The 13663-nt window shown below is 48.2% G+C and overlaps 1 protein-coding gene across 6 annotated transcripts in view; it reads right to left on the bottom strand.

Annotated features, from left to right (window-relative positions):
- Positions 1–13193, bottom strand: part of MARF1 (meiosis regulator and mRNA stability factor 1) — a 154138-nt gene extending 140945 nt beyond the window's left edge. For 3 of the 6 annotated variants that reach the window (XM_075317964.1, XM_075317968.1, XM_075317969.1), the window contains exons 1-3: positions 13073–13132; positions 3610–3817; positions 1311–1988 (exon numbers count right to left, since the gene is read on the bottom strand). In XM_075317964.1, the coding sequence (XP_075174079.1) occupies positions 1311–1988; positions 3610–3759 (828 nt within the window). In that variant the 5' untranslated portion in view covers positions 3760–3817; positions 13073–13132. Of the gene's footprint in view, positions 1–1310; positions 1989–3609; positions 3818–13072 lie in introns of all 6 variants that reach the window. The other 3 variants (XM_075317965.1, XM_075317967.1, XM_075317966.1) reach the window with 3 other exon arrangements.
- Between the last annotated feature and the right edge of the window lie 470 nt (positions 13194–13663).

Raw genomic sequence — 13663 nt, 5'->3', positions numbered from 1 at the left:
GAGTCATCGAGAGTGGCGTAGAGAACACTCACGATACACCAGTCTCGCTGGAGTAGAAAGTGCAGAATTCAGCAAGAGGTTGACGTCACCAGACTTTGGCGCCTAGCCTGAGTGAACATGCAGTTAGTATGACTGATCGTGGTGACATTTGCTGCGCCCAGTTCATACCCAGAAGTATAAAATAAAAAAGAAAAAAAAAGCCACATACAGTATTTTTTGAGATTATAAGGCCCTGCGCGCACACCGTAGTTTTTGTGCGTTTTTGCTGCAGAAATCCTAAAAATGCCAGCGGTGCAGGTTTCAAATAAAAGGCACCAGGAGGCGGCGTGTGCGCAGGTGGAGCTTCCGGCTCAAGATCTCATCTGCACATGCGCCACCTCCGGCCCACTGATCTCCCTGTAGCGGACTTAAGGAAAATGGCGTCCAGAGGTGTGAGTGCGCAGATGAGAGCGACTTGTCAATGAGCAAATGACGCATGTGCCGACTCCGGACACCATTTGTTTGAAACCTGCACCTCGATAGGCAACTTCCAGAAACTCACTGCATCTGGGACACCTGCCCGCCCCTGCCTCCCCCTACTCCACCACCGCCCCTGCCTCCCCCAGTAAGACACGACCGGATTGTAAGACGGACCCCATTTAACGACACACACGACACACACGACACACACGACACACACGACACACACGACACACACGACACACACGACACACACGACACACACGACACACACGACACACACGACACACACGACACACACGACACACACGACACACACGACACACACGACACACACGACACACACGACACACACGACACACACTAAATTTGGGATGTGTCTTATCAACTGAAAAATACGTAATTACTTACCGGTAATGTGTTTTTTCAAACCCATGACGGCACCCTTATTTCGTGGTGCCGTCATAGGGCCAGGGAAAAATACGTAATTACTTACCGGTAATGTGTTTTTTCCGAACCCATGACGGCACCACGAAATAAGGGTGCCGTCATAGGGTGAGGGAAAAATATGGTATAGTATCACTGGATTGTGTCTTAAACAATACATTTTTAATCAAATAAAAAGAAAATACGTAATTACTTACCGGTAATGTGTTTTTTCTGAACCCATGACAGCACCCTTACATCGTGGTGCTATCATGGGTGCTGGAAAAATATCATTAGTGTTATATCAGGGAGCGTTTTGGAGTAATGCATTCCTTAGGATTAGTAAGGTGTTCCTATAAAACCATTATGATGATTTCATTTCAAGCTTCGTGACCATATACAAAAGACATGCCTCTTAAACTAACCTTTTCCAAGCAGACTTCACAGAAGGAAGAGCCTTTGAGAAATAAAGAAGGTGCAGTGTTCAGATGAAGAGAGGTTGTGCACAAGTGTGATAACATCTCAGACTGTGCAAGATGTTCCTTCAGACGCAGTGTGGACCCATTGGTGAAGTCAGTGTAAGGACAGTATCCTGGAGAAGTCCCAAAGGCAGGAAGCTGAAATTTGTGGAGGTCCCCGTGGAACTGGTTCAAATGCACATTCGTACAGCAGGGAACTGAGTGAGGAGAGTGAAGGTAGCAGGGAGACAGACGCTTTTCCATACACACATTGGAGCAGATGGGTGTGCGGGTGCTGCACGGCCCTGATGCAGCCACTTTTTTAAAGGGGCTTTCAGAAGGTAAGGGTAGAGCTGGGGTAACTTGACAGGTAATGGTACCTGCAAACTTTTTCTCCAAAATAGGTGGAGGCGGAATAAAACCACTCCCATTGAAACGAAAATCAGAAGTGCAAGAAGTGCCATTAGAACAGAGTGCACAACATCTTACTTTGGGTCCACTTTGAAGATGGATTGACTTTAAGGGAGGAGGTTGGATTTTGGAGAGTGGAAAGCTAGAAGTGCTATGCTGGAGTGGGGGTGGGGGAGGTGGTGGTGGTATATCCTTCAGTTCCACGGTAGGTCTAATGCTCGCCATGTTGCCTTTCTGGAAGCAGAGAAGAAATGACTGGTTAACACAAATAAAACAAGCATCTCAATGATCGAAAACAAGACATTGAAAAAAAATAATGGAGGACATTTAGGGCCGATTCATCACTTAATTCTTTTAAGTAAATTTTAGTTTTATACCTTTGTTGACTTTTGTGCTAAATCAAAACGGGCAAACTGTTCATGAATATTGCACTTAGGCTGCTTTCACACTTGCGCTGAACGGCATCCATTGTGTTGTGTGACGGATACAACGGATGCGTTGCATATAGTGGCACAACGGATGCTACAGATCGTACAAAATAACACAATCTGTTAGGTTTTTTTTTTTTAACTTTACACATCTGGGCATGCGCAGTTGTGTAAAGACGGTTGCGTTAACGGAATCTGCCACCATAGGCGTCCATTATAAAAACAATGGATGCCAACGGAATCCTGCAGGTTGCGTTTTTTTGACTCTTCGCCAAGCGCAGAAAAGCACTACATGCAGCATTCCATCCGCCAGGCAGATGCAACGCAGCGTCGGCTGACGGATGCAACGCAAGGCCATGCGTTGCAATCCGTAGATAATAGAAATCTTTGAAGAATAAAACGTTTTCCTGCAACGGTTACCGTAATTCCTCAAGGTGGCGGATAGCAACGGATGCCGTTCAACGCAAGTGTGAAAGCAGCCTAAGGCGGGCTTCACATCAGCGGTATTCTGCCGCAATGCCAGATCCGGCACAAATGCGTTTCACTTCAATGCATTTCCTATGGACTCTGGGCAGGTTCCATACACAACCGCATGTGACCGGAACTTGACGCGAGTCCATAGGAAATGCCTGAAGTGAAACGCATTTGTGCCAGATCCGGCAGTGCAGCAGAATACTGCTGATGTGAAGCCCGCCTAAGTCAAAGACCAGACTTCCCTTGTCTAACCATTTTTGAAACTTTAGCACAAAAAGAGTTTAGCAAAATGTAAAAGAAACTGCTCAACAAAAACGTAAGGCCTTGGAGTACATTTGCAACAAATTGTGGCCTTTTGATAAGATACAATTGATGAAATGGGCAGAAAAAAAAAAAAAACACACACACACTGGAAGCCCTAAACCACGTCGGCAATCAAACAAAAACAAATGCAATAGTGAATCTGGCCTCATGCGTTTCCAGACATAGGTGCTTAAAAAAGTTCCACCAACCCCATGAATAGCCCGCTATCTTGCAGGAAAATTTATGGCTTCACCTTCAAGGGGTTGTCCTCTACTTTTACACTGATGGTCTATCCTTCAGATATTTATGACCTATCCTATCGGCTGGGGTCTGACACCCCCGATCAGCTTCTTTGTCCTGTTGGTAGGAAGTGCTCAGATCCAGAGTTGCCCTCTCTTCTGATAGCGGCTGCACATCCACCTCCTATTGGATATGAAAGGGAGGTGGGTGTGCAGTACCAGAGGAAGGCGCAGCTCCAGAACTGAGCATTTACAGCCACCGGCACTGAGAACAGCTGATTGGCGGAGGTGTCAGGTGTCGAACCCTGGATGATCAGACATTGATGATCTATCCTAAGGATAGACCATCAGTGTAGAAGTAATGGCCAACCTCCAAGTACCCACATGCAGGAGATAGGAACAGGATCTTACTGGTGTCTCGCCAGCAGCAGGTAACGCCTGATCAACAGCTGAGAAGCAATTTGAGAGTTTCCATATCCAGGGCTCAGCATCCTTCTCTTGCCTCTGAAGCCATCCCACAGACTTGCTACAGAGGTTCACCTTCTCATTGCCTTCCATCATACAGCCACTTGCAGCTCTTCAGCATCCTATAGGGCCACCTTTCTTTCATTCTTCCTTCCTTGTGAAACAGAACAGCATTACCATTTCAATATTGTTTATACCGTACATCAACATTGTGCATTATTGCCATGTCTGCATGGTTGACACTATAGCTCCGCAAAACCTCAGTCCAGGTCAGTGATACTAGCCATGGACAGGAGCTGCTCAAATTTCCAGAGGTTCCCTGGCGCAACGCTTGCCGCGTGTTGGGTCATTTGTGCTACAAAAACGGGATGTCTCGCCACTCCGGAGAATCATAAACTGAGCCTGGGATGTCAGAAGGTAAGGAAATCTGAGCAGTGACTGTCCATATACGAGAGCAAATCTCATGTATAAAACATGAAACTCCTAACTCAAGATTAAGAAGGACCAGGGGACATCCTGCATGTGTGGATGAAGGGGTTCTTTACAGTTAGGGCATTCCACAGTGAGTGCTCTACTGAAAGAGCTAGTAATAGACCAGACCTGGGCAAGGGGCGGCCCGCGGGCCACATCCGGCCCGCCTGCTCTCTGTGACCGGCCCGCCTGTCTTCAGCCGGTGCAGTGGAGCCGGGCTGCAGCGTGCCGAGCAGGGAGAGATCCTGTGCAGGTCCGCACAGTCAGTGCAGGAGAAGGAGCAGCACAGCAGAGCAGACGGAATAATTCATCTTCCAGGACCTGCGATGATGTCACGCCCATGTGACTGTGTGGGAGGAGACACAGGATGCCGGGCAGAAAGCAAAGATAGTGAATCCTGAAGGAGATGTGGACACATGATGACTGGTAATAAGAAAAGAGGGGACATGAGGGGGAGGGGGGCTGCAGGGTGAGTGGCATATGAGGGCTGCAGACTGACAGAAGGATGTGAAGGGGTGCAGAGTGTTTGAGAGGGGTAAGTTGGGGTACAGGCAGGGTGACATATGTGGGCAGGGTGTGTGACATATGGGGGTGTAGTGTGTGTGATATGGGGTGCAGGCTGTATGGGGTGTAGTGTGTGTGACATATGGGGGTGTAGTATATTACAGGTGTGCTATATGGAGGTGTAGTATATTACAGGTGTGCTATATGGAGGTGTATATTACAGGTGTGCTATATCGAGGCGTAGTATATTACAGGTGTGCTATATAGGGGTGTAGTGATGTAGTATATTACAGGTGTGCTATATGGAGCCGTAGTATATTACAGGTGTGCTATATGGAGGTGTATATTACAGGTGTGCTATATGGAGGTGTAGTATATTACAGGTGTGCTATATGATGGTGTAGTATATTACAGGTGTGCTATATGGAGGTGTAGTATATTACAGGTGTGCTATATGGAGGTGTATATAGTGGTGTAGTATATGGGGGTATAGTGATGTAGTATATTACAGGTGTGCTATATGGAGGCGTAGTATATTACAGGTGTGCTCTATGGAGGTGTAGTATATTACAGGTGTGCTCTATGGAGGTGTAGTATATTACAGGTGTGCTCTATGGAGGTGTAGTATATTACAGGTGTGCTATATGGAGGTGTAGTATATTACAGGTGTGCTATATAGGGGTGTAGTGATGTAGTATATTACAGGTGTGCTATATGGAGCCGTAGTATATTACAGGTGTGCTATATGGAGGTGTATATTACAGGTGTGCTATATGGAGGTGTAGTATATTACAGGTGTGCTCTATGGAGGTGTAGTATATTACAGGTGTGCTATATGGAGGTGTAGTATATTACAGGTGTGCTATATAGGGGTGTAGTGATGTAGTATATTACAGGTGTTCTATATGGAGGTGTAGTATATTACAGGTGTGCTATATTGAGGTGTAGTATATTACAGGTGTAGTATATGGGGTGTAGTGATGTAGTATATTACAGGTGTATATAGGGGTGTAGTGATGTAGTATATTACAGGTGTATATAGGGGTGTAGTGATGTAGTATATTACAGGTGTGCTATATGGAGTTGTAGTATATTACAGGTGTGCTATATGGAGTTGTAGTATATTACAGGTGTAGTATATGGGGTGTAGTGATGTAGTATATTACAGGTGTGCTATATGGAGTTGTAGTATATTACAGGTGTGCTATATGGGATGTAGTGATGTAGTATATTACAAGTGTGCTATATGGAGGTGTAGTATATTACAGGTGTAGTATATAGGGGTGTAGTGATGTAGTATATTACAGGTGTAGTATATAGGGGTGTAATGATGTAGTATATCGGAGGTGTATTATATAGTGGTGTAGTATAATACAGGTGTATATGGGGGTGTAGTATATTACAGGTATATGGAGGGAGTGTAGTATAATACAGGTATAGTATATAGGGGTGTAGTTTATTACAGGTGTAGTATATGGAGGGGGTGTAGTGATGTAGTATATTGGGTAGAACTGAGGTAATTATATTAGTCCGGCCCTCTAAACCAATCCCAATTTCTCATGCGGCCCCATGGGAAAATTAATTGCCCACCCCTGTAATAGACGATACTATAACAGCGGGTAGGAAACTACTGTGCCTGGACAATTTTCATCCTCGTCTAAAGTTAATTAGGACCTATCAAAATTGACCAGTTTATTTTATTCTTGCTGTTCCTGATTATTCAGAGTTTGTATTTTAAATCTGTATCCAGAGAGAAGGAGCTGGACAAATATACGTCTCAAGGTGGTGACTGGGTAAGTTCGAAGGGGCAAGGACAGTGAAGCCTTCGGTGATTAGGCGTGGGGCTCGTGTGATGCAACAACCTCAACTGAGCGAGATCCAACACTGCTAAAATCGCATCAGAACCAAAGGCGAGTATAATGTTTTTTCCCAATGGGGGCAAACATGGGGAATGAGAAGGGGGTTGTCGAAATAGTGGACAACCCCTTTAAAGGGAACCGGTCAACAGTTTTTTGCCCTATAAACTGCAGCCACCACCAGTGGGCTCTTATATACAGCATGTTAGAATGCTGTATATGAGAGCTCAGGCCGCTGTGTAGAACACAAAAATCACTTTATAATACTCACCTAAACTGGTCACTGCGGTGGATGTGGCTCAAATGGGAGTCTTCGACCTCCGTTGCCTCCTCTTTTGGCCATCTTTATCGTCCTTCTGAAGAATGGGTGCATGACGCGTCCACGTAATACACACTAACCGGCATTCAGGTCCTGAGCAGGGCAGACCAAAGTATTGTAGTGCGCCTACGCGGGACCGGCGAGTGTGTATGATGTAGACGCGTCATGCACAAAGGCTTCAGAAGGAGGACAAAGATGGCCGAAAGAGGAGGCACCGGAGGACAAAAACGACCATTTGAGCCACATGTATGTTCTGCACAGCGGCCTGGGCTCTTATATACAGCATGTTAGCATGCTGTATATAAGAGCCCACTGGTGGTGGCCACAGCTTATAGGCCAAAAAACTGATGACAGGTTCCCTTTAAGTCATTGGAAGAAACATGATGCCGATTATTATATAAGTAATTACGATAAGGAAAGCCCTTCTAATATGCCCATTACAGCCATGTCCCAGAATACAGAGTATTTACATGGAAGTTTTTCGGGTTGGAATGGACTTTTTTGATGTGACTTTTGTAAATTGGTTTTGCCATGTTTTTGAAGATTAATTGTACAAATAATACCATTAAAAAGTAGTGTTACATTTGTGGAGTCAGGATAAATGTCCTGATAATAGAACAGAAGGCAACCCACACCGAACACAGCAGGAGAAAGCAAAACTGGTAGTGATCATGGCTCACTGAGAAATGAAACTAAGCACCGATGGCTCCGTCTGATGAAGGCAATTCATAGGAGAGTGATTCAGTACATACGGTACATCCCTTATATGCTAGTACATTAATTCCCCCAATGACCACTACTGGCATTAACGGACGAGGAAAATAACCTTCATAGATTTGTTTAGCCACAAATACAATGGGATCGCCCAATAAGTTGCTGGGTGTCTTTTTAAAGCCATGCATAAGCCCCTCAAGAGGGAGAGGACACAAACTAGTGCAGTCTATAGGGTGTAGCAATGCTGAACGTCAATATTGACCCTTTCCACATAACTTAGGATAAGAAGCGAAACAAGACTTCATTTGCAGACATGTGTTTCAATGCATTAGTCAGTGCAAAGCCCTTTCACACATCATTTTTTTGCCATCAGTCACAATCCATCGAATTTTGAAAAACACAGATCCAGTGACTGATGCTGCTGGATCCATTTTTTTCTAATTGACTTGTATTGGCGACAGATGGCCACACGTTTCATCCGTCGAAAAATGTTTGACAATGTCCACAGTAACGTTTGTCTAAATAAAAAAAACCGACAGCGACAGATCCGTCGCCGTCTGGTGGAATGGAAGCCTATGGGTGCAGGATCCGTAGTCATCCGTCAAATGACGCAATCCGGCGACGGATTCCGTTTTTTTAACTGAGCATGCTCCAATTATTATTTAGCCCCACAGCTAGTCGGATCCATAAAAAAACAAAAAAACAAAACGATCCATCGCATCAGTTTAGCCACAATCTGCGATGAATCCAGCGAGAAAACTGATTGTGACTGATGGCAAAAAAATTGTGTGTGAAAGGGGCCTAAGGAGGAACTTTGCTCCTCGTGGAGACATATATACAATGTAATGCTCCTTTAAGTGTGGTCCAGATCTTCTTGATCATCAACATACCCAATTCAAGACTGGGCATTCATACAGAGGCTTCAATTATGCACTCATGGAAGAAGCAACGCTAATGCGAAACGTGCGTTGGGTGTGTGGGACGCCATCACCTATCTCCTACTGACTACCTTATAGGTATATTGTGTGTGACCATAGGACCTTCCTTTGTACAGCTGTGTGTTCATAATGTGACTTCTATTTCACATCTCAACACACTTGTGTTTTTACTTTGTGACTTTGCCTAATATTTTTTTTTCATGCATTAATTACATAATTAACTATATGGTTATTATTGGCTGGTCCGGCTGTAGTCATTATTTATACTATACGGGCAGTCTTATGGCTAGGTGTTCCCAATATAATATCTACCCTTTGAGAGCATCTGTTTTTGGAGACATTCTTTTGTATTTTAACATTTTTATCTATCAGATAAAGATTTAATTGATTTATGCGATTGCATATGTTGTTGGTGTAAAATGTGATATTAGTAAATATAAGGGCCCATAGTTTGAAATCCTGGTTAGTGTGGGGAGGGGTGTGAAGGGCTATCCCTGTTAGATCGGAGCAGCGGCTGCACAGGTCGATCTCTATGACCCTGTAGAGTGCTGCACTCCCTTTTTTGTTGCAGTATTCTTACGCACCGTTCTAAAGGGGACAGAAGTTGCCCATTTTGCTAATAAATGAAATTCCTGGGGGATGGACCCCAACAAGTAAGTTATTACCCATCCTGTGCATATAACTTGTCATCACTAGACAAACCCTTTAAATCAAATACAATTGGTGTCAATTTTCCAGTTGTGACGAATAATCTGTCACCCAGAAGAGTCCTAGGTGCAGTTGTGTGGGACAGTACATAGCATTGAGAGTCAACAAATCAGTGTCCTGTACCCGAAACAGAACACCGATTACCCAGAATATAAAGCTGCCTGTGACCAACCAGTCCCTGGGAAAAGGCAAACACAGGGGGCAGAATGTACAGGGGGCACAATATAGAGGGGGCACAGAGGGCAGAATGTACAGGGGGCACAATATAGCGAGGGCACGGGGGGGGGCACAATATAGCGAGGGCAGAATGTACAGGGGACAATATAGCGAGGGCACGGGGGGGGCACAATATAGCGAGGGCAGAATGTACAGGGGACAATATAGCAAGGACACGGAGGGCACAATATAGCGAGGGCACAATATAGCGAGGGCACGTGGGGCACAATATAGCGAGGGCACGTGGGGCACAATATAGCGAGGGCACGTGGGGCACAATATAGCGAGGGCACGTGGGGCACAATATAGCGAGGGCACGTGGGGCACAATATAGCGAGGGCACGTGGGGCACAATATAGCGAGGGCACGTGGGGCACAATATAGCGAGGGCACGTGGGGCACAATATAGCGAGGGCACGTGGGGCACAATATAGCGAGGGCACGTGGGGCACAATATAGCGAGGGCACGTGGGGCACAATATAGCGAGGGCACGTGGGGCACAATATAGCGAGGGCACGTGGGGCACAATATAGCGAGGGCACGTGGGGCACAATATAGCGAGGGCACGTGGGGCACAATATAGCGAGGGCACGTGGGGCACAATATAGCGAGGGCACGTGGGGCACAATATAGCGAGGGCACGTGGGGCACAATATAGCGAGGGCACGTGGGGCACAATATAGCGAGGGCACGGGGGCACAATATAGCGAGGGCACGGGGGCACAATATAGCGAGGGCACGGGGGCACAATATAGCGAGGGCACGGGGGCACAATATAGCGAGGGCACGGGGGCACAATATAGCGAGGGCACGGGGGGCACAATATAGCGAGGGCACGGGGGGCACAATATAGCGAGGGCACGGGGGGCACAATATAGCGAGGGCACGGGGGGCACAATATAGCGAGGGCACGGGGGGCACAATATAGCGAGGGCACGGGGGGCACAATATAGCGAGGGCACGGGGGGCACAATATAGCGAGGGCACGGGGGGCACAATATAGCGAGGGCACGGGGGGCACAATATAGCGAGGGCACAATATAGCGAGGGCACGGGGGCACAATATAGCGAGGGCAGAATGTACAGGGGACAATATAGCGAGGACACAGGGGGCACAATATAGCGAGGGCAGAATGTACAGGGGACAATATAGCGAGGACACAGGGGGCACAATATAGCGAGGGCAGAATGTACAGGGGACAATATAGCGAGGACACAGGGGGCACAATATAGCGAGGGCACGTGGGGCACAATATAGCGAGGGCACAATATAGCGAGGGCACGGGGGGCACAATATAGCGAGGGCAAAATATAGCGAGGGCACGGGGGGCACAATATAGCGAGGGCACAATATAGCGAGGGCACGGGGGGGCACAATATAGCGAGGGCACAATATAGCGAGGGCACGGGGGGGCACAATATAGCGAGGGCACAATATAGCGAGGGCACGGGGGGGCACAATATAGCGAGGGCAGAATGTACAGGGGACAATATAGCGAGGACACAGGGGGCACAATATAGCGAGGGCAGAATGTACAGGGGACAATATAGCGAGGGCACGTGGGGCACAATATAGCGAGGGCACGTGGGGCACAATATAGCGAGGGCACGGGGGGGCACAATATAGCGAGGGCACGGGGGGGCACAATATAGCGAGGGCAGAATGTACAGGGGACAATATAGCGAGGACACAGGGGGCACAATATAGCGAGGGCAGAATGTACAGGGGACAATATAGCGAGGGCACGTGGGGCACAATATAGCGAGGGCACGTGGGGCACAATATAGCGAGGGCACAATATAGCGAGGGCACGGGGGGCACAATATAGCGAGGGCACGGGGGGCACAATATAGCGAGGGCACGGGGGGCACAATATAGCGAGGGCACGGGGGGCACAATATAGCGAGGGCACGGGGGCACAATATAGCGAGGGCACGGGGGGCACAATATAGCGAGGGCACGGGGGGCACAATATAGCGAGGGCACAATATAGCGAGGGCACGGGGGCACAATATAGCGAGGGCAGAATGTACAGGGGACAATATAGCGAGGACACAGGGGGCACAATATAGCGAGGGCAGAATGTACAGGGGACAATATAGCGAGGACACAGGGGGCACAATATAGCGAGGGCAGAATGTACAGGGGACAATATAGCGAGGACACAGGGGGCACAATATAGCGAGGGCACGTGGGGCACAATATAGCGAGGGCACAATATAGCGAGGGCACGGGGGCACAATATAGCGAGGGCAAAATATAGCGAGGGCACGGGGGGCACAATATAGCGAGGGCACAATATAGCGAGGGCACGGGGGGGCACAATATAGCGAGGGCACAATATAGCGAGGGCACAATATAGCGAGGGCACGGGGGGGCACAATATAGCGAGGGCAGAATGTACAGGGGACAATATAGCGAGGACACAGGGGGCACAATATAGCGAGGGCAGAATGTACAGGGGACAATATAGCGAGGGCACGTGGGGCACAATATAGCGAGGGCACGTGGGGCACAATATAGCGAGGGCACGTGGGGCACAATATAGCGAGGGCACGTGGGGCACAATATAGCGAGGGCACGTGGGGCACAATATAGCGAGGGCACGTGGGGCACAATATAGCGAGGGCACGTGGGGCACAATATAGCGAGGGCACAATATAGCGAGGGCACGGGGGCACAATATAGCGAGGGCAAAATATAGCGAGGGCACGGGGGGCACAATATAGCGAGGGCACAATATAGCGAGGGCACGGGGGGGCACAATATAGCGAGGGCACAATATAGCGAGGGCACGGGGGGGGCACAATATAGCGAGGGCACAATATAGCGAGGGCACGGGGGGGCACAATATAGCGAGGGCAGAATGTACAGGGGACAATATAGCGAGGACACGGGGGGCACAATATAGCGAGGGCAGAATGTACAGGGGACAATATAGCGAGGACACGGGGGGCACAATATAGCGAGGGCAGAATGTACAGGGGACAATATAGCGAGGACACGGGGGGCACAATATAGCGAGGGCAGAATGTACAGGGGACAATATAGCGAGGACACGGGGGGCACAATATAGCGAGGACACGGGGGGGCACAATATAGCGAGGACACGGGGGGGGCACAATATAGCGAGGACACGGGGGGGGCACAATATAGCGAGGACACGGGGGGGCACAATATAGCGAGGACACAATTTACAGGGGACACAATATAGCGAGGACAAAGGGGACACAACATACAGGGGGCACAATATAGCGAGGACACATTGTGCCCCCTGTACATTGTGCCCCCTGTGTCCTCTCTATATTGTGGCCCCTTTACATTGTGCCCCTGTGTCCTTTATATATTGTGCCCCCTTTACATTGTGTCCTCGCTATATTATGTCCCCTGTATAATGTAAAGGGGGCACAATATATAAAGGACACAGGGGGTCACAATATAAAGAGGACACAGGGGGCACAATATAAAGAGGACACACGGGGCACAGTGTAAAGGGGCCACAATATAGCGAGGAGACAGGGGGTCACAATATAGAGGGGACACGGGGCAGAATGTACAGGGGACACAATATAGAGAGGACACAGGCAGACACAGGAGCGGCGGAGGTCAGGAGGCACCGGCACTAGGACAGGCGCCCCTCCTGTGGGTACACACGCCTGAGGGCTCCCGCCGGACACTCACCTGGCCCCCGCTTCGTCTCCCAGCCCCCACTCACATCCTCCTCCTTTGTGTCTTCTCCCCGCACACTTCCGCTCTACGGCCTCACTCACTGGTTTCTTCATTTACGCAGCCCGCCCCAATGACGTCACGCCCCGCCCACCGCGGCTGCAAATAAAAAGGGGGTGTGGCAAAGCGGTTTGTTTATTTCATTGCACTTTTTTTTCTTCCTCTCTCTCAAGCACTAAACTTTATTGACATTCACAGAATTATAATATTACATCTAGTCAAGGCTTTTAGTGGTGTAATAACGCTGCTCAGCTCTGATACAAGTCACACCCGTGTTTTCTAACCGTACGGAGCTCCAAAGAATGAGATTAACCTCACCCCGAATGCAAGCTACTTGTTTCCCATTGTAAACTGGCTAGAATGGCGGCTTTATTTTTCCATGATGTGTGCTAAACAAGCAGTCTCGTGAGTCTAAGGAAGGTTACGCCAACATTGTTAGTGTCAATAAAGTTGTTACAAAACGGGTATTTTTTTTCTTCTTTATTTCAAACCGCAGTTCCGCCCTGAGATACAACTGATTGGTTCGACGGGGTCACGTGGGGGCGC

This window comes from Anomaloglossus baeobatrachus, chromosome 7 (assembly GCF_048569485.1).
Source record: "Anomaloglossus baeobatrachus isolate aAnoBae1 chromosome 7, aAnoBae1.hap1, whole genome shotgun sequence".
NCBI classification, from domain to species: Eukaryota; Metazoa; Chordata; class Amphibia; order Anura; family Aromobatidae; genus Anomaloglossus; species Anomaloglossus baeobatrachus.
The sequence above is the reverse complement of the archived record's forward strand: the minus strand, read 5'-3'. Positions and strand labels throughout refer to the sequence as shown.